We start from the raw sequence: 21,978 nt of genomic DNA on the forward strand, positions 1-21,978 counted from the left end.
TGAAACATACAGATATTGTTTAAATAATAAAACTAGGACGAATTAAGGAAGCTTAGAGTACAAATTTGATTGAGAAAAGACACCATCTATAAAAAAAAAAAAATGAATTTAACAACTTAATAAAAGAAATCAAATAACAAAATGGTTAAAAAACTTGTCTAACAAATATATTGTTGAAAATAGTTACCAACTGTTATGATTTGATTTGAACTTATAGGCAAATTAATTGATAAGTTAAGTCAGATTAAAAGGTCAATCCAAAAATAATGCCTCTTTGACAGGTGAGACCACCGGTCTACTATGATATTTAAATAGTCATAAATATTGAACGAAAAGAGTCTTAAAATCGACAATTTTGAGCTTGCCACAAATTTATTGAAGCGACTGATATCAATTCCAACTATTTCGTCAGGTTCGACGAAGTTAAGAGTTTCAATATAATTTTTGCAAAAGCTGGAGACTAGAGGAAGAAGGTCTTGGTTATTTTCACTTTAAATACAACTTTAACAATTAGCGTCCGGCATATTTCTCAGCCTTTTTAGTATGACCAGTAAGAACTCCCAACGATTGCGGCAAAATGAGTCTTGCCGAGAGCGAGTAAGAACTCCTAAAATTGTGGAAAGATGGGACTTACGGAGAGCGAGTAGGATCTCCAGCGTTTCGGACTAGGGCAGAAGAAATTCGAAGTACAAATTCCCAGCGCTAGAGTGCAAAAAAAAAAAAACAGCGGACACCCAACTCGTTCTCAATCCATTGTAATCGACACAAGATAACTGAAATAAAATTCCTCGAAAATGGAAACGCCTGTTTCTGACACTTTTTTTTTTAATTTAAATGTGTACTTTATTAAGCAAATTTATATGCAATCATATGACAAAATAAGCTTAAATTATGTACAAATTATATTAAATATACATATGTATGTCTGTATAAATGCAAATACTCGTAAAACTAATATCGTTGCTTCGCAGTTAATTTTTTTGAAATTTTTCAGAAATAATACACAGCTGAAAATATAAGTAACGTACTTGTATATATGTATGTGGGCGTATGTGTATATGCGGAGCATTAAATAATATTAATATTAAACAGTTCATGTACCTTACATTAAAGATTTAAACTAATTATATGTATATAGTAAATATGTATGTATATGTAGAAGTACATAAGCATTATATATTTCACTATTTAATACAATATTTTATGGATCAACAGTCGAAAATATGTATGCAACTTTAAACTTAAATGAACCACACATTCGTAGAAGACTCGAGCAATAGCGCGGAGAGCTTTTTACAAGTGTGTGGATTCGCACTAGTCATACATTCATTATAAAATACTTAATTATTTGCTATTTAATAACTAAATTTCATATTTCAAATTTCAAGTCATGCGATATTCTTTACATCCATTTCCAACTTATATGACTATAAATTATTGACGCTGATAATTTGATTGATCCAGCCGATGAAGGAGGAGACCTTCACATAAACACCCGGCACATCGACGCGTCCACAGCCGAAGCCCCACGACACCAGGCCAGCCAGTTCAAAGAAGCCATCATCTTGGCATACCAGCGGACCGCCGCCATCTCCTTGGCAGGCGTCGTTGCCCTCCTCACCGCCGGCGCAGAAGCTTGAAGCGGGCAGTATGAATATTTTCTCGGTGACCGCATTGACCTTACGTATGCACTCTGCATCGCTCACAATAGGTATCTCAGCTTCACGCACGCGCAGCGGAATGGGACCGGCTGGATGGTGATAGATTAAGAAAAAATTTTTGTTACCCATGTCACTAACAGTATGCGATTGAGAGAAAATTGTACATACCTTCACCCATATAACCGTAACCGGTGACTGTGCAACGTTTACCAGCAGCATGATTGACGCCACGCGCTGGCAAGCAAACCTAACGCAAATAAAATGTTAAAATATTAGCATTAAATGGCGGCTTAAGTTATGAAAATACCAAATAAATCAGTTAAGAATTAACGGTACATAATATTATACTTACTAAGCACACGCCATCTCGTAGCTCTGCCTGTCCGTGCAATTTTAAAAGCGCTATATCGTTATCCAGTGTTTGACTATTGTGATTGTGATGTATGTACGTGGTTGCCACACGTAAGGTCTGCGCGCCGGGACTACCATATTTGCGAGTCAAATCATAGTCGCCAACTCGGACGTAAATGGCGTCACCAGAACGTACGATACTTAAACGAGAAATACAACAAAATTAATGCGAAATATGAAGAGTTAAACTTAGATTAAAAAGTGCATGTTAAAACTCGACGAACGCAGATAGGGTTTAGAATATAGGAAATCCCTTAGCTGTTATCTGAGCTGTAATTTGAGTTTCCGAGCACACCTGATATAGAGATCTAGGGAAACACATTTGCATTGAGGGTACTCGATACCAAAATCCTTTCATTTTGGCTCTCTAAAATTTTATGGTTCTGATATGTGGAAATGGCTCGTTTTGCTTCATGATTCTATTTTCTACTTATCTTACTCCTTAAAAGGAAAACTTACTTTGTGACACAATGTGCCGCCGTCAGCACCCACTGCGTACCGATCAAAGCGGCTCCACACAAATACTGATTCAACGAGTTAATCAGCGCCACTTGCCAACACCATTCGCCGTTGTCGCCATCCTCACCGCCAACAACACGCGCACGCCGTCTCGAGACATTGTAATTCATCGCATAGACTGGCTCACCGGCCACTGAATGGCGGTAACGGCTTTGCACAGCTGCCGCCGAAATCGGTTGTTGCTCGTGGTATGAACGCAGCTGGTTCGCATCCGGCCACTCATCGCTCGGTATCAGATCATTGTGTATTTGTATGGGCACAATCGCTGATCCCAATATGAGGCGTTCATTTGATTTGTTCAATTGCGTATTCAATGGTGTATACACCTGGTCTAGCTGTCGCGAGGAACGTTGTACACCATACATGGCGCGTGCGTAGGAGACCAACGAGAGGGCCGGCGAGGAACGCGAACGGCCATTGCGTAACGTGCCCTTGACGCCGCAAACATATTTCGAGTAGACGTGTGGGCGTGTTGTTGTGGTGGTGGTCGTGGTAGTGCTCGTTGTGGTGGTGGGTGGGAGTGCCGGTCCTGGTGGCGGTGGTGGTGGTAGATGCGACTGCTTTTGCGGCATCAAGGCGGTGCCGTAATGAGAGTAATCATATGTGGGTTGTTGTGGAGGAGATTGATGTTGTTGCTGCAATATTTGTGGCGGCGGCGGTGGTGGGTAGTGAAGATGTGCCTGTGGCGGTTGTGTCACCATGTAGTGTGGCGGTGGTGGAGGTTGAGGGTATGATGGTTGCGGTGGGTATGGTTGTGGTAAGCCAGCCATTGGTGGTGGCGGTGGATAGTTGGCATAAAGTGTATCATTGCGTGTCTGGAATTGTTGTTTCTCGAGTATGCGACTCTTGGGTGCGCAGCAAATTTGGCCGGAACGTTTGCACTTGAATAGATCCGTCATCTCGGCGTTTTCTAACGGGATGGAGAGAAATGAGTATCGTAAGAGATTGTGCATGTCTGAAACTTACTGAAGCAAGTGAAGCTGAGCAACGGTACAATGCAGGATCCCGGACACTCTTCACGCGGATCGGGCAATGGTGTACTGGGTACAACATAAGGCTGTGTAGCCACTGAACTAGGTGGTGGCGTAGCTGGGCGCCTATTTTGCGGTGGAGGCTTTGGCGGCGAAGCGCTATTGTCACAGCACACTGAGCCCTTGGCGCAAGTGGTTGGTGTATTGATGAGTACCGATGGACGTTCGCAGAAAGCGGCCATTATATTAAGTAAGCAAAAGCCGGGACAACGTTGTACTGGTGGCGGTGTCTGTGGTGTTGGCTGACTGCCTGTGCCACCGAGTGTATTTTCGGCGAACGAAAGTATTTGTGAGAAGAAATCATTACCACCGCCGACAGCTTGCAGTAACGGTGGGGCAGCTTGTGTTGGTGCTGCTGGCTTCGCTGCCGGTCGTTGTTGTGGTTTTGCAATTTTCGTTGCAGGTTTGGTTGGTGTCACCTTGGTCGCCTGCAATGCTGGCGTAGCCTCTGAACCTACGCCGGTAACACAACAGCTGCCTTCACCGGGACAGAAAGCCTCCGAGTCGATGTCATCACAGAAAATGGCGAATATGCCATTCATGCATTCGCCTTCGCACTCCTTCAGCGTTTGACCATTTGGGTTATCCGCTTTATCATTGGCATCATTGTTGGTGTCATCTTGCGTTTCCGCGTCATCGTCCTCCACTTCTTGTTCTTCTTCGGCGGGATCTTCGGTCGTGGTGGTGGTTGTGGTGGATGGCGCCTTTTTGTGCTTCACCGGTTTATTGGCGTTCGTATTGTTATTGATTTTGGTGCGCGCCGGCTCGGCAGTGGTGGTAGTCGTGCTTGTTGTTGTGGCAGCGGAAGCTGTTGTCTGTTGAAAGATATTAGAATTTTGTGTTTTTATTGTGAATCAAATTACAGATTTTCGCTAACCTTTGTTGTTGTTTGCTTAATAGTGGTACTTGTCTTGTTTTTGTGTTGCATGTTGCTCAGATTCGTCATGTGTTCTGGAAATATAAAAGAAATCCGTGCAATTGATTGCATTTAATCGCGTTAAAGCATACTTACTGGCTGGCACATAGATATCCTTCGGCAATTTGGCGTTCGCGTAATCGTTCAGCGAGACGCAACACTTCGTGCCCGATGCACACAGACCGTTGGTCGTTAAGTAGGCCTCGCAGTACTCAGCAATGCGGTCGGCCACACAAACACCCGTACAGTTTTGCACTGGTAATAAAAATTAAAATTTATAACGTTTAAATTACTCGAGATTCGATTGCCAGTTTACCTTTTGCGCCGTCAATATTGCYCGCATCTTTTTCTGTACCCTTTTTGGGCGCCAATGTGCTGGTTGTTGTCGGTTTCTTGCTGGTTGTGGTTTTCTTAGTGGTTGTTGTTGTAGTTGTGGTTGTGGTTGGTCGTTTGGAAGTGGTCTTCGGTTTCGGCGTCGTTGTGGTTGTCACTTTAGTTGTTGTAGTGGTTGGACGCTTTGTTGTACTAGTGGTTGTGGTTGTTGTCGTTGTTGTAGTTGTACTGGTGTGGGCCGATGTAATGTTTTTACCTACAAAACAATTTTAATTATTAAACAAACATATGGAGAATTATTWATGATATGAATTTTGGATTTATCTTCAAAAGTTAGTTTAAGAAATTTTAGACCGAAAATTATTTTAAAATATTTTCCGGCACAATTATGAGCTCCTTTAGTAGATACTGCTTTAAAGTTATACATATAATACTATAGCTATCAGGTTTTTAACTATTTTTTCCGTCGTGTTCAATTATCATACACCACTTACCCTGTGCGCTTTCAATACAACACTTCATGCTAGGCGATGGGCAAGGGATGTCATCGAGCACTTCGTAGCAGATGAGTGTGGCTAGTGTGTGTACACAAACACCGGGGCAATCCTTCGAATCGGCTGTACTTGTTATGGTGTCCAAGAGACCTGCAACATATAATTAAAAGTTTGAAACTTTATTTAAAACTTTATTTTACAAAAATGTTGTTTTTACTAACCCGATAGAAAACTTCCCGCCAAAGAGTCATCTTGGCTATGTATGCCAAACGGTAAATTAAGCAACGTCAAACAGACCACTAACGTAGTCTTTAAATTTAAACCCATTTTTATATATAGTGGACTTGTGGCGAACGTAATAAAAATTTATAATTTTATCCCACTGGATGTGCTTCATAAACACCTGTCAGGCGCACATCGGTTATATATCTGAAACAGAAGAAGATGAATAATGAATTAGAACTCTGAATATATTAAATTAGTGTTTGGAATCACTTAGAATCTTTGAAGATATTAGAACACACTTCAAAGTTATGCCTAAATCAAATAATAATAGAAGATTAACCCTTGTTCTTATTAATTTTCAGATGATGTATATTTAAAATAATTATAGCAAGAGGCTTACTTTACTTCTTGACTGGAGAATCCAGTCTGTGAAAAGATTTCCAATATGAAAAGCTACTCAAATAGTTTTATTCCTAAAATTAGCTTAAAATTAGTAAGGTTCAGGTATATTTCTTCTTTAATGGCGTTGACACCAGTCTTCCTTTTCCCTGTTTGGCACCAACTGGAGATACCAGGTATATCCACATTCTGCTCCACTGGTCTTTCCAACGGAGTAAAGGTCTTCTTCTTCCTCTGCTTCCCACGGCGAAAATTACCGCGAATACTTTCAGAACTGGAGTGTATTCATCTGTTCGGACGACATGACCTAGCTAACCTAGGCGCTGCCTCTTAATTCGCAGAGCTAAATCAACGTCGAGCGTGCCTCTGCTCCATACAGCAGGAGCAGGTTGGGTTTTTGTTCATCGAGAGAGGACTTTACTCCTCAATTTCCTACTGAGTCCGAAGTAGCACCTGTTGGCAAGAGTTATTCTACGTAGGATTTCGAAGCTGACGCTGCTGTTGGTGTTAATGCTGGTTCCAAGATAGATTCCAAGATTATGTACGACTTCCAAGTTATGACTGTCAACAGTGACGAGGGAGTCAAGTCGCGAGTACAGCGACTGCTTTTTGGATGCCAGGAGATATTTCGTCTTGCCCCCGTTCACCACCAGACACATTTGCTTCACTTCTTTATTCATTCTGGAGAATGGTGGAGCTCCTTAACAGAGGGAATTTCCAAAGAAATATTTTTTTATTGATCATTAGAGCTTAGTAGCCGATTTAATGGGGACAGACCTGATTATCAATATTGTCAGATATGCATAAATGTTTTCACCATCGTCTTCCTGCTATTTAAATAAACTGTTCAAAAATATGTAGACCATATGTAAACCATATTTGCTAGTTGCATGAATGAAAGTTCGGTATGCAAAAATATATTTGAATATATATTCATATATGTCTGTGTAGGTATATGTATGGTATACAGCAAAGGCAAACAAAAGTTAATTCACACCTGTCTAGGCGAACTTTCATTTCACTTTATAAAATTTGTTGTATTTAGGTTTTCCTTAATAGCCACCGGCACTACCACTTTTGGGCATTGCATTGTTTATGGCTAACACTAGCATTCTTAAATACACAATTATACGTACACTTATGCATATGTATATAGCTTGGCTTTCTTCTTGCTGTTTTGAGTTGCTAGTTTGCTAGTTGTGCTACAGTTTTACGAGTAAAATATTGACAAATTAACACTTAGCATATAGCTCTAAGTTTTATGGCTAGAGTACTATGTAATGTGTATAAATTTAGAAATAACTGTAAACGATTTAGATGATTTAGAGTTTAAAGCATAAAAGGCGTATTAGATGATGGCATTCTTCGGCTTGGTCTTTAAATAAATAAAATGAATCTTTCGATCAGAAAAAACATTTTTTAGAAATCATAGCAAATTCTTCTTTTTAAAAAAGTCTAAGAAGATGCCGCTGAAGGTTTTGGTATATGAAATTTAGTATATCGGTATATGAATTTTAATATATCGCGGTTCCTTGAAGTTGAATTCTTGGAACAGTGGTTACATTTGTTCAGAGGATTTGACTGATGTAATTACCTTGTTGTGATCTAATTTATTTCAATAAACTTATTTAGGGATTCTAATACGAATTTAATATGTAGCCCGTTTGAGCTCAATAACCCATAGAGTATTCAGAGAACCTCAAGAAGTTGTTTGAGGGTTTGAAATATTGAAGTATGGTTGTTCAATAGCTCAGAGTTGAGATTTTCAGCCGAATATGTATTGATAGTTTCGATTATGGATTCATATATACTCCATATGATCATTGCAACGTTTCAAACCTCCACTGACATAAAGTGTTCATAAAACTTTAGAAAACAAATGTAATTCCTTGAAAATTAGTAAACGAAGTGAGTCCGATAGCTAATTTGCGGTTTTATTCTCGGAACTCAAGATTATACAAAAAACTCCAGACTAAAAGAGTTTCTTTCATGTAAAAAGTAGCATTAATTTATAGCTTCTAGCAGTCAAAACGTATATTTATAAATTAATCAATAAAAAATTTTCGAATAAAACTAAAACATAACTCACATATCAACATGTCAGTGGCACAGAAAATGAAAGTGTACCGAAACCTAACTTTTCGAACATTTCCAACAAAATGTTTAAAAATTTTTCCATTTTTTTCTTTTATTTTTATTGAGGTCGACAAAGTGACGAACAAACAACGGAAGCTTGTCGTTTAACTACGATTATTTATTTGCTCACTCTTCACTTTCGCTATAAATGAAATGGAAATGAAAATTTCATTAAAAGCGATTCTATCGGACTGTACGTATGTATGCATTGCTAATAGGCAGCGGAAGATGAATAAAAACGTAATGACAACATGCGACAAGTGCATACTCTTTAAATACAAATTAAAAATTGTGAGTAGATATGTATGAATATATTGTGTTGTATGTGTATGCATTTACATACATACTACAACATCAATTAATTTCAGTTTTACGGCACTTTGATTTATAGCTTTTGGCTTAAGAGTCGCTTCCTGCAAATATTGCCAATTTGTTTCTTTTAGGATTTTGTATGTTGTTGGCAACGCGCGCGCTTTTTATTGTGGTCTAACATTTCTTTACAAAAATTATTCAATAAATAATTATTTCCTTAAGAGAAGCTTACAAAATTTGGATGCACATGATATATATCTAGAAGGTATATTGTTCTAATTTTAAATCTGTCCGACTTTATTTAAATGTTATTTATCGCTTTTCTCTCTTTATTCTCAAAAACTTTATGTCAAGGAATAGTAATTGCGAAAATTATATGGCGACTAGGTCACACCGATCAAAGTTTAGAGCTTTTCTGAAAATAATTCTTTCATCAAAACTGCTGTTGAGGGGAAATTGGGATTTGAGCATTTTTCAGCTATAATTCTTGAAACAGTTATTCAAATATAGTATGCTTAAATACAAGGTGTTTAGTAAGGAAGATAAGAAAAATACCATTTATTTATACCATCTATGTATATGAATACAAATTTTCGGAAAAGATACATACATATATTTACTGATTTTATAAAAATGCATTAACCATTTTTGATGCGGAACCAAATATCAAACCTTTAAAACATGATTTTAATCCGTCCGAAAATATAGTAAAATGTACAGTATGCCTACATGCGAGTAGTTTTCATATAAATATTTCAATTTTAGTTTTAAGAATATATATTTTATACATAAGGCTAAAAAAGCATTGTTTTTTATGAATTTTATGTTTGGTGAAAATTTGGTAATAAATTCTATTTATTTCTTAAGGGGTATTGCCAGCTTGGGATTTTTAAAAAACAAGACCAACTTTACAAAATTTTGTCAAAAGTGGATTTTCTTTTTAGAAAGCACCATTTTGTCAAAAAATTGTATTTTGCTTATTCCTTCAATTGTTTACTAAACTTATTATTACTTTAACGAAATCTGTTCGGTTTTTTTTAATTTAAAAGGATCTAGTTCAGAGATATATTGGTCACCACAAATGTCTTTTTTGAGAGAAGCTGCCGGATATCAGCTGCAGTTCTTTTCCAAATAAATATTTTTACTAACGCAAAGCCTTCAAATACAATTAAAATAACCATAATACAATAACTAAAAATTTTTTTACCAATAAATTTAAAAGTTTTCTCAAAAAAAAAATCTGAAAAATTCGATTTTTTCGGCCTTCTAAATATATATAACCCCTTAAGGGTCCTGAAAAACGTTGCCTAATGTGTAAAATATAAAACCAATTGTTTCTTTGTGTTACTCGCCGTTTAGTCAGCTTCAGCTTGTAAAAGTTTAAACGCATTTTTCTCGAAAATGCATTTTACAAACCATTTTGCAAAAAATGTGTTCACAGAATCACCGCCACTAATAAAAGGTCTCTCGGAAAAAAAAAAGTTTTGGGAAACTATAAATTATAACAGAAACGCCGCTGTGTTTGCATAAGGATTCAATGATTTTAATACGCTGTTTTTTAATTGAATTATTATTTTCTCATATTCTGTATAAGTACACTTTCTTCAAAAAAAAAAAAAAATAATAATAATAATGTGTTAATGTTCACTGATTTCGGTAGCAGTATTTTTCTGCTTGGTACATTTAAAGCTTTTTTACCTCTGGACATTATATCAACTCATAATGAAGTTACGTTCTTTCTTCCAGTCAAATATTATGCGGCTTTTCAATACTAGTTCTGTTAACTGGAGTAGTAGCTGCAGAAAACATAGAGATTTCGATAAGAAATAATCTACACAACTTAATTTAAATTAAAATCAAATCCTTTCAATGAAATTATTCTATAATTATGCAGCTACTTTCAAGCTTTTTAAATCTATACACAGTGTAAATGTAATATTTAAATTTTCACCTAAGCCGCTTTAGATAGAAAGCACTCTTCGTCTTCGTCTTCGTTTTCTTAGTTTATTGAGATTGCAGCAAACCTGTTCGTTCGCCTACTCAAAGTCGCACAGCTATATACAGTAGGAATTTTCAAATTTCTTACATTTCTAACATATCAACCTAAATACATACAAATGTGCTATCAATCCACCAGTAACAACAAACACATCAGTTGCCAATAAAGGCGTTGTTGTCGTTGGCTTTGTCTTCGTTGGTATTGGTTTGTGAGTTGTGTGGTTTTATGTTTCTAATTTATGGTTTTGCGCCAACATTCTGGCATGAAATCAAGGCGCGTACCTTAAAAAATGGAACAGACCAAAAGAATACAGACAGCAATAGCGTGGGGCACGCCAAAATAACAAAAACAAAATGCGCCAAAGACCAGCACCCATGAGTTAATAAATGTCTGTTCGGAAGTATGTTTGCTTTCTGATGCTTTCCTCATGGATCACGGCTGCCGCTTTGTTGGTCGCCACACGTTACCTGCGGCATTACTACTGGCATTGTCGCGCATGTCGTGGCTCCAGCTGAAGCCAAGCTCAATTAGCATGCAAGCTGTGATGCTGTACAGGTGTGTATGTGTCTGTGAGTGCGTGTGTATGTGTTTACGACGCCGCAAGTGGCTTGTGGTAATAATAACAGAGCAACAAGTGCAGAGCAGTATCAAGCAAGAGATACATTTCCCCGAACACACACTCACCTACCACTGATGGTATAAGAAACACAATGGTTGGCTTGTAAATGCGGCTTAAGACGCCGTTTCGCGTATTATGGGTCAAAGCTTTGTCAGCCAGTTGAAGAAGATGAGCAGCAGTGGCGAGGATCACCGCAAGATCAACAATATCAATAAATCAACAATTACGTCTGAACACGTTTTGTTGCCGCTTTTTTTTCACTATTCGCTTATTGCTCCATTAATCAAAACAATATTTGTTTTTTTTTCAAGAATTTCAGTGGTGTCGTCGTCAGCATTATGTCATTAGTCAGTCAGTCAATCGTAGCGATCATCATCATTACCTATAGAAAAGCGTTCGCGAACTTTTTTCTTGTCTCTTACGCTTCGTGTGTATTATTTACGTTAAACGGTAGCACACATTCGTATATATTTTGATCACTCGTTATGTATTGTGTATTTGGTATGGTAATCTCCCGAGTAGCACCGTTACCTATGACGACACTGACACACATTTCTTGCGGCTACAATTCACAAAGCGTTTATGAGTATACTGAACTTAAACGCCCGCTAAACAGGGTGATTCATCGATTCATCGCATATGTATATACTTTCACTTCGGAAATGTTGAATGAACGGCAATTATTGGAGATTTCGCAATTTGGCTACTAGTCAGCTAATTGCCTAATTGGATAAGCAGACGGCTGTGTCATATATTTTAGGGTGTTGTTGTAATATTTCCACGGAAGTGGTTTATAAATATTCTTTTCACTTCGATTTATATTTCGTAATAACCTTAACTGTTCTCAGGAGAAGTATGAAGTCTTTAATGAGAGTATGTCCATCGCTAGATAATGATGGTGAAAGCTTAAACTATTTTCAGCATCTAACTTAAGTTAACAACAATTTAAAGTAGGAGTGAGTTTCTTTCTTCTTTCTTTTCAATATTTTTATGTCTCTGTACTTTTTTATAATAACTAATTTAATTCTAAATAAAGGAAGCTCTCTTGATAAAATAGTATTTAAATTCCTCGATCAGATGATATTTCAAAAGGATTTGCTAATTTGGTAGGACTGTCCTTAATTACTATGCCAAATATAAGCTCGATCTGTCAACCAGTTATTTACAGCAGCTGCTTAAGTCACTACACCTCAGTAGTGCGTTGTGATTTTTACAATGGATAAAAATGTCGAACAAAGAATTTGTCTCAAATTTTGTATTTATAACCAAATTTCGTGTGCGGTATCATTGCGATTTTTGGAAAAGGTTTACGGTGATTCAGTTTTATCAAAAACACAAGCCTTAGTCTCGATAAAGCTAATRTTTAAAAAACAAAAAGTACCRTAAACAGGTATCTTTGGACATATATTATCGTTCGAATTCCAATTAGACATTCATGGAGATTATAACTGACTTTGAGTTTGACTTTAAAAAGTCAACAATCATCAGAATGGAACCCGTTTTCAGTCGATCGAARARRTAAAAMAAAAYTCCTTGAAAGAGTTGGAAGCAGTCCCAAAAAGTGCTTTTGAAAAGTGTTTCGAGGACTGATAAAATCGTTGTCATAAGTATATTACATCTGTTGAAAATTTCACCAATCTGCAGAGATCGATTTGAAAACTTCTATATAAAGTTTTTGTTAGGAAATTACCTTAATTTATCCACTAAAATTTTATCCAAAAAAGTTTTTGGGAAGCCGCGGAATTGGTCAAAAATTAAAGTTTTGCCTAGTCCTTCGATTATTATTATTCTATATTATATTCTAATGTTTTTTTTTTTGGATTGGAGATAACTTTAATCAGAATAATCGACCTTATCGCCAGGTAACTTTTTTCGGAGATCCTCTTGTAGATCAGCTATGGGATCCAGAGAATTCAATAATTGGCAAAAATAATCACCAATAGCTACTGTTATCATTACAGTAATTAATACAGCAGTAAATTTTTATCATTTTTACTTATTTATCAAGTAAAAAGCCTCTTCAAAAATAGAACAACTTTTTGTTCTCACTTGAAAGTGGATATAACCACTTAACTAAGCAAATATTAAAGAAATATTTCTCTATGATATTCGCTAAAGCTCGCTCAATCAATAAAAGTGTTCATTAAGGCTATACTTACACTAGAGTACACAACATAATCCCTTCTATTCAAACTATGCCACTAGACTTATGTTGGTCTAATTCGGTTAGTGAAATTTCTAGCAAGAACCGAATATAGCATAAACGTTTTCAATTACTTTACGTGATCAGAATTTCGACAGAATACCACATACTCGCTAACATACTTAAATATGTCTATCAGTATATATAGTATATAATAATTGCACCAATACATACAGACGTAAGCTATTATATACATACGCTTCTTCAATCAATTACTTTAACTTTATTATAGATTATGGCCAACAGGTTACCGAAACAGTAGGTAGTATTCGGACTAATTGAAATGAAACTGTCACCGGCGTATTTGCGCATGCGCGTTAGCAACATACCACAGCGCCGCTCATGTCCCACCTTTTCACCGCGCAAGCAATCGCGCATACTTTTATAAATACATTTGTACATAAGTTTGGAAGTATGTACATATGTTTGTGTGTGTCGGGCACATTTGCACAATTGCCGTGAGTTGCCGTCGCACAGCAGAATTCAGTACGCGCGCGAAAGTGTGTCAGAGCCACCAGCTAACTGGCGAGCCAGAAGTAATAAACAACAACAACAAAATAAGAAAAATGAAAATAAAGTAAATAAAAATCAAAGAAGTATGTGTGCATATGCCAGTATGTATGTATGTATATTGTTAAAGAGGAAAAAAGTCAGCTTATAAATGGGAAAAGAAAATAGTGTAAGCGCAAGTTTAATGACGGCTTTTGTTGCTTTAGTTATTGATTTTAAGTTTTTTTTTTATTAATTTTTGGATTTTTTTTATTCTTTTCTTTATTTTTAATTTTATTTTGCATTTCTGATTTTGGCGGCGTTCGGTATTTGGGTGACAAGCAGCGAATTTCTTCAGCGTAAATTAGCCTCAAGGGATCGCAGAAAAGTGGAGCGTAAAAGCAATGCAATATACATATGTACATATTTATATTTACACTCGTGTACTTCAAAACTATTTTTTTAGAGTTAAAAATATTTGTTTTTTTATTAAATAAAGCCTACCAGTTGAAAAAATATATTTTATTGCTCAATTTAAAGTCAGAGAACAAAAATCAGAGTCTGAAAATGGAATATTTGCTTTGTAAGTGGTACATAAGAAATTTCTAAATCCTAAAACTTGAAGTTTTGAGTGATTTTATTATTTTTTTAATTTACTTCATTATTCTTCTCGTTTCATATGATTCTTTTTAATATTCTTATAACTATTTTTAAGGTATAACAATCGCTTGTAATATTTTTGATGTTTATTTCATTTGGTATCGAGGAGGGAAAGTGTTGAATCAGTTTTGTTATTGTAATTTAGTTTTGAAAGCACCTTATATTACGTTTTTAATTATTCTTATTTTTTTCAAATTCAGTAAGGTCCATTTTGTCTGGTAGTTATACCAAAAAATATATATTAATAAAAATATATTGACATTAAAGCGCTTTTTTAAGTCTTTCAGTTACAATTTAAGAAAATAAATTTTTATTTAATTTTTCAATATTCTAAGAAATTTATAATATATATGTACTAAAAATCTAATTTTTCTGGGCTTCGAAATATATTTTTATTTCAAAGTGGCATGTCATTGCCGAAAATTAAAAAAAAAATTTTTGATTTTATTATTTTTTCTATAAAATTGTAAATTTTCCAAAACAAATTTTTATTTAATTTTTTCAATATTCTAACAAATGTACATATGTACTAAAATTACAAATACTAAATCAAAAATAAGTACAAAACTACTTTCTCAGCTTCGTAATATTTTTGTCAACAGTCACTGCTGAGAATGGACAAAAATAATAATTTTTAACTTAATTATTTTCTAATTAGGATTTGTACCTAATTTCCAACTGGAGCTTAATCAGAAAGCTGATTTTAATACAAGAAAAATTTATTCTTCTTATCTCTTACTAAATATGTTTTATGATTAAAATAATTTATTCGAAAAAGAAAATTTTTATTTGAAATTAAAGTTATCTTTAAGGTGAAAATTAAAAACCTTTAATTTAAATTCTAATATAATAAATTACACAAAAAAAGTTAAAAAATTTATTTTTTTATTTATTAAAATATTTAATTTAATTTTAAAATTTTTTAATTTAACATTTTTTTTTCTAAATTTAAGTATAATAAATTAAGCCTGCTATGACTAATGGAGGTTTTGTAAATAATTGAGGAATTTTTTCATGAATTCTATAAGCAAAATTTTTGTTTTTGTGTATATATTTATCTTTACGTAATAAGTTTTGTTAAAGAAAAAAATATTTGTATACATATATATTTTATAGTTTATTTAGGCAATATTGGTAACTCGACCATTATTTTAAACTCAATAATTCTTTTCAAATTTTAGATTTAGTATAAGTTTAAAAAATCATTCAATAGAACCCTTTTGAAATAACGTTTTCTTAGTTCCCTTTTAATTGGTTATTCCCATTTCGCAGCTTTTTTATTTTGATTTTATTTTTTGCTCAATAATTTCCATATGAAATTTCACAATTTTTCGCAAATTTCTTTAAAATTTTATTCACTTTATAAAATTGTTTCGAAAACACACAGGAGTTGTTAAACAAATTTATTTTGCTGTCAATCAGTTACACACTTTTGCCACTTTCCACTTGTTCTTCTAACGGTATTACGCATATTTCTACAATCAAGTCATTAACAAGTTGAAACTGACACTGGCAAGCAGCCAACAGCCAACAGCTAGCAGCCAGCAGCCAGGAAACCGGAAATTGTAATTCAACACACACACACACATACATTTTATATGGCTGCATATGTATGTGTTGTGACATTTAAAATTTATATTTTTTTCATATTCATATACCTTCACTATAAACCACAATGGTTGTATTCCTTTTAGTTTTAATCAAATTTAGCTCCTTATTGAATACAATAACAATTTCACTGCACTTCTTATTTGAGCCAATTGTATTTTTGTTTTTCGCTTTCTAATTATTTCAATGGGACTGGCGAAATGCCGCGTTGTAAATTGAAACTTGTCTGCTCCGCCCGATTGCCAAACGCAAACTGAATTGTCCAGCAGCAACAAGTGGACGACAAAGGCCAGAAACCCACCGCGCACGAACAGTTAAGCACCGCCAACATCTTCAATCGGCCACCAGAGTAGCAGCGCTAACAGCAATTGGGACAGCGCTGTAAAAGAATTTCTATGTACATTATCTAGACAATTATCTTCTTTCACAGTTGCCGACTTGAGCCGCAGCAGCAGCAACATCCAAGGCCAAGTCCAAGTCCAAGAGCAGAGAGAGAGAGCAACATTGGAAAAGAAAGCGGTTTAAAAGCAATATCGACTCTCACCTGTGACGTGAGGAAGAGAAGTGTGTGTGTGTATGTGGCTGCAGAGTGCATAGTGGACATGCTCAGATAGATTTCGTTTGTTCTCGCCCAAAGTTGGACACGCGTGAGTAGCGAGATTTTTACTTGTCGCACTTGACTGTCCAGTTGCGCACCTGTTGCCAGTGACTTGCGCTGAGATTAAGCAAAAGAGAATAATAATGCAAGACATAAACACTGTCAAATGTAGCAGTAAAGTAAAGTTCCCTGCAGGAAAAATAATTATTTTTTAGGAAATCTTCTTTCTGAAGATCTCTTTTTTTTATAAAAACATTTCTAATACAGAACGGCAAAGAAACTTCATACAAAAGAGTTTGTGACGAAATATTGGAATCCCAACCAACTTCAAGAAAAGCGTTAACTTCGGCTGCACCACTGTTTTTATACCCTTTTATGCTATAAAAAAAATGCAACTGTGAAGATAATATCCTTCATGTGGGCATAAAAGGGTATAAAAACATCTTTATCGGCCAGTTTATATGGCAGCTATATGCTAAAGTGGTCCGGTCTAATCAATATGTTAGGAGATTGTATCGATTGCTTGGATAATAATCTATGTCAAATTTCGTGACGATCCCTACAAATGAAAAAGTTTTCCATACAGGGGCTTGGGTTCGATCAAATTAACCGATACACTTTTATATGCTTTAGTAGTCCGATATCGGCGGATCGGCTAAATGAACATCTACTTTGAGAGAAAAAGACGTGAGCATAATTTCATGTCGACATCTGAAAAACTGAGGGACTAGTTCGCGTATATACTGACGGACATGATGTTACCAAAATAGCTGGAAAAGCATTGGAAGAGAATAGGTGATGTTGGAGTGACAAACAATACTGCATTGTCATTACCCTGGACATTAAAAACAGCTTAATTTCAACGAACTTGACTCTAGTTATTAGAGCTCTGACAGAGTACTACTTAGTATATGACACATAATTTGGACCTGAAGAGTACAAAGTTACAGGCGGTGTACCGCCAGGGTCAGTTCTCGGCCCTGTACTCTGGAACGTAATATACAATGGTAATCTGAGAGCCGCGATGAAGGATGCAAAAAAGATAGCAGGATATTCGGACGACATTCCGGTCGTAGTTGTAGCGAAAAGCCTTGACGAGACGGGGAAAAAAGCATTAGCAATATTAAAATTGAACTCAGACTGCTGGTTTACAACTAGCTGCTCACAAAACGGAAGTGGTATTAATGACTAGTTTCAGCAGAGTCGAGACAATTGAAATATGAATTGATGGGCGTACTATAAAAACGGGCCCATATCTCAAATATCTGGCAGTAATCCCGGATCACAGACTTTCATTCAAGCAGCACCTTATAGCCACACATATCAAAGCGGCGAGGTCTGTGTCGGCAATTGCTAGAATAATGTTGAATGTGCGGGGACCCTGACAACTAGTGAGATGAGTGTAGATTATTTTATACGCGGCGCCGACGAAACGTAGTAAGCTTTATGCTAACTTTCCATATCGCATGAGTGAAATAATAGCGTATATTATGCAAGATGGATAAGACGAAATCGCTGTTAAACCGAGAAAGATGTTCGAAATTGCTTTCTGGGTGTTACAAAAAAAAAAAAAAAAAAAAAAAATTTTCAGCAAGATCGTCACAAAAAGTTTGAAAATTAGCATATCTAAATCATAAAGTATTTATCTCACACAAAAACTACACAATACCTCTTCAAGAGTAACTCGTCTTGTCAAAAAGACAMAATATTGCAAACACCTACGAAAAAAGCCAGGCAATCTTTGCAAACACAATCAGCGACAAATGATCTTTTGCACTACTCACTTTGTCGAATCCTTACTGCCCTTAGTCTGATTATTAACATGTATGACAACTTCATTGATCTCTCGGCAAGCACAATCATTAACAATTGACGATTTATTGCTATTGTGCCAACATTGAGGCGGATAAAGATGCGAAAAGTAGTGCAACAATGGCAAACGGGAGACATTGCAAAGGCGTGTGGCCTGAGGAATGCCACTTCCTAAATAGCTCTATTACTGTGGTTGTTGACTTGCGTGTGCATAATGATCTTCTGACAAGCATACAATGCTCGCTTTGTGCTATGATAGCTAAGATCCCTCGACAAATGCACTAACATACACATAGGCGCATAAGCATATACGCTTGTGTGAGTGTGGCGTTCCCTCAACGGCGCAGTGCCAATAAATTTTGCTAATCATCGCGAATGGGCGCTTCGGTGCATTCGGTGTTTCTGGCAAACGAAGGTGCTGAAATCGATCGCAATCTGCTGATCTGTTGTCYTGTCACGTGGTCGCACACATGTACATGTACGTATGCAAGTAGGCTTGTTGGCATTAAAAGATCAGTGTTAAGCCAACAAGGAGTGCCAAAAGGATGCATTTTCTGCAAGGGGTCCGCGCTTATGCTGTGAGTTATTGTTTGCTGAATTGGCAATTTTCTTCATCGTTCGAGGTGTGTGTGTGTGTGTGTGTGCAGATTATGTAAATCGAATTTAAATGCGATTTTAAGTGTTGTTCGCACACAATTTGCATTCGCACCATATTTTTTGCAAATATTATAATTTTTTTTTTTTGGGCTCTTGCCCGAATGAAAGTATGCAAATTAGTTGATTGGTTGGTTGGTTTTTTAAACAATAATTTCTCTTTTCTTTTCAGCGTCTTTTGTTGTGTACGTGCTTATTACATGATTAACGGGAATCCTTATGAACTCTTGACATGTTGTAAGACTCTTGCGTGAGAACTACAAATATTTTCATGATYGCCAAGAAGTGATCGACAAGCGCGAGCTGTTGCTTCCTGGATGCATATATGTATGAATGTATGTGCGGATGTACATGTTTACATGTGGATGCATGTACGTGTATATGTGCATGTAAATTTGTGTGTGCGCATACATTTTTGCACTCATCAATCCATATGCTTCACTCATCAAGCTGTGTGTAAGAACTTCATTAGTGTGTTTTTGGCGAGAGGAAACTTTTCGAGTAGCTTAAAGGATTATGTGCGAAATTATATGCAAATTTCCAAACATCATAATATATGTTTACAAAAATAAAAGGTTTAACATGCAAGTGAGCAGTTCTTATAACAGYTTTTTACATAACCTCTCTTATATACATATGTTGTATATACATATGTTATCCAGAAATTACTAAAAATCGGATCACTCTCCGCCTTACCGCTATTTTCCCGCGTTTCTAACGTTCTTACAAATATTTAAAAATCGAAATATATTCGAAAAGCAGCTACTCCTTTCACTCACCAAATATCAAACAACAGATGCAGCGGCTTCTTTCAAAATGCAAAAGTTCTCAGCCTTTATCAACGTTACTCATAAAAAAGTAGGAAAATTTTAAACTAAAAAAAAAAAAATGATTTAAAAAGTTTCGAAACTCATCTTCACACGCTTTTCTTGCAAGCGATTTGAATAAATCGCCGTCGCAACGCCAGCGTAAATAAAATCCAAGACCAAGACCAAAAGCAGCAGAAAAAAAAAAGAAATGAATTCAAAAACACAACCGAAAGTGGTAAATAAGTGAAAAATCAAATAAAAAATTACGAAAAAAMTGCTCATATTTATCATGTTAAGCGTTTACCTAGGCAAATAGATAAATGCCAGCGCCAGCAAGGATGCTCAGCGGCTGTCTAGGCGCTGGTGGTGGTGGCAGTTCTTTGCATATGTACGTCTCTGTGCGTGYGTTTGTGTGCGTTTCGTCCTTAGGCGATTCTGTATGCAGATGAGTTTTTTGCCGGTGCTTCTTCGCTTGACGCGTCCTTGTGTGTGTCCTTTCGTCGGTCTGCTGGCGCGCATTGTCTGATTTGATTAAACAAAAGGGTTTGATGTTGATGATCCGGTTGCTGCTTGCGTTGCTGCTGTTTTGGCGGAGCGTCACGTAAGCATTCTTATTTTCTAATTTYTTCTACATTAGTTAAGGTATTTAGAAAAAAATGTTGAAACCCTTTCATTTTTAATATTTTTTTTTTAGATTTTAAATTTTTTTTATAAAGCACGACATTTGATGCTATTTTTAATTTCACTTTCGCGTGAGAACTTTTCAATTCGTTGTGAAACTACGATTTTTTTATTTCAAAATTAGCTAATACTATGAAGAATAAAATGAAGAAAAGAGTTTTTATTCATTTTTGTTTGCTAAGTAGTTTTTTGGGTGAGTTCTGCTCTGTGATTTAAATATTTTAGTATTTACTTGTGTTAATGAAATATTTAAACCGCTGAGGTTGAGATTTGTAGTATTTATAAATATCTCGGCGAGCAAACGGTATAGTGTAGCTGTATTGCCTGTAAGCTCCGGTAGAAGAAATTATCTCTGGAACTGAGAGGTTATCACAAGCTTTGCRATGCTGAGCATTATCATTAATTTTTTAAGTTTAGCAATGTGCTACCTATTATTTATCAAGAACGATGGCGAGCTCTAAAAAAAAAAACAAAATGCCAAATGTTTACAGTTGTTGTAAATAAAGCAGTTTTCGTTCTTGCCTATTGAGTCCACAAACTTATAAATTCCTCTATCAAACACACTTAAAAAATAATAATGGGACTTAACTGTCGTAATTTATATTTCTATCGTTGTTGATTTGCTGTTAGTTTGTATTTTCTCAATATAGTCACGTTCTTTTGCTAAAAATATTCAAGAAGTAGATATATGTATTAAGACCAGAGACAAAATTAAGACTTCAATCTGACGTATGATTTTAGTGAGAAGTTGAAGTATTTTTCAATTTGCAGAACTGGCTGTAAGATCAGCTGCTTAATCACAAATGCTTGACGCTTTGGCAAGTTTTGTAGAAAAGTGTGGTAAGTAAATTTTATGGGTATGTATGTACTATATATTATGGAACACAAAATATAAATATTAATACGAAAGAATCAGCAGTGTACGCATAAAATTCTAATATTCCTACTACTTCGTCGCTTTAATGCCCAACAAATTTGTATAAATTATACCCATATACTATATATATATTTCAATTCAAAACAGGAATACGTTAATTGAATACCTATTTGGTCCCTTGCTGACTAAAACACACAGTTTGTTAGTCCATTTGAGGTACTGCCAGATTTCTGGCAGATTTCTTTTTTTTACCGAAATCATTCCCTTAATTTATTTCTTAAATCTCCTTACCTCTTATTTGCATACAGCCRTACATGCTGGCATCTAAAACTCTTAAAAATTTACTTAGCGGTCGGTAAGAGTGAGGGTTGAAAGTTCACGTGTTTATCATTTTTTATATCCTACAAGTTGACATAACCTAAGAACGCATTTTTTTTCGTGTTGTCATACTTTGAGTGAAGATACTGGGTTAATTCAAAGGGTTTCTTCTTTCAAGCAGATTTGCATAATGTCGTGTCTGCGTGCAAGGACG

The 21,978-nt window shown here is 35.7% G+C and overlaps 1 protein-coding gene across 2 annotated transcripts; it reads right to left on the reverse strand.

Annotated features, from left to right (window-relative positions):
* Nucleotides 1–1,221: 1,221 nt before the first annotated feature.
* LOC108971505 (mucin-5AC) lies at nt 1,222–20,457 on the reverse strand. 2 transcript variants are annotated; one of them, XM_018937619.1, is made up of 11 exons: nt 20,193–20,457; nt 5,587–5,794; nt 5,366–5,515; nt 4,855–5,127; nt 4,635–4,793; nt 4,500–4,573; nt 3,558–4,437; nt 2,532–3,501; nt 2,014–2,212; nt 1,830–1,908; nt 1,222–1,750 (listed from the first exon to the last, which is right to left on the reverse strand). In XM_018937619.1, exons 2-11 carry the CDS (start codon nt 5,690–5,692, stop codon nt 1,428–1,430), a joined length of 3,213 nt encoding a protein of 1,070 aa, XP_018793164.1. In that variant the 5' UTR covers nt 5,693–5,794; nt 20,193–20,457; the 3' UTR covers nt 1,222–1,427. The 2 variants fall into 2 exon arrangements, with proteins under 2 accessions (XP_018793164.1, XP_018793163.1); XM_018937618.1 differs by lacking the exon at nt 20,193–20,457 and adding an exon at nt 16,066–16,283.
* Between the last annotated feature and the right edge of the window lie 1,521 nt (nt 20,458–21,978).

The sequence above is a fragment of the Bactrocera latifrons genome, unplaced genomic scaffold, assembly GCF_001853355.1.
Source record: "Bactrocera latifrons isolate USDA-ARS-PBARC rearing strain unplaced genomic scaffold, ASM185335v1 scaffold_346, whole genome shotgun sequence".
NCBI lineage: Eukaryota > Metazoa > Arthropoda > Insecta > Diptera > Tephritidae > Bactrocera > Bactrocera latifrons.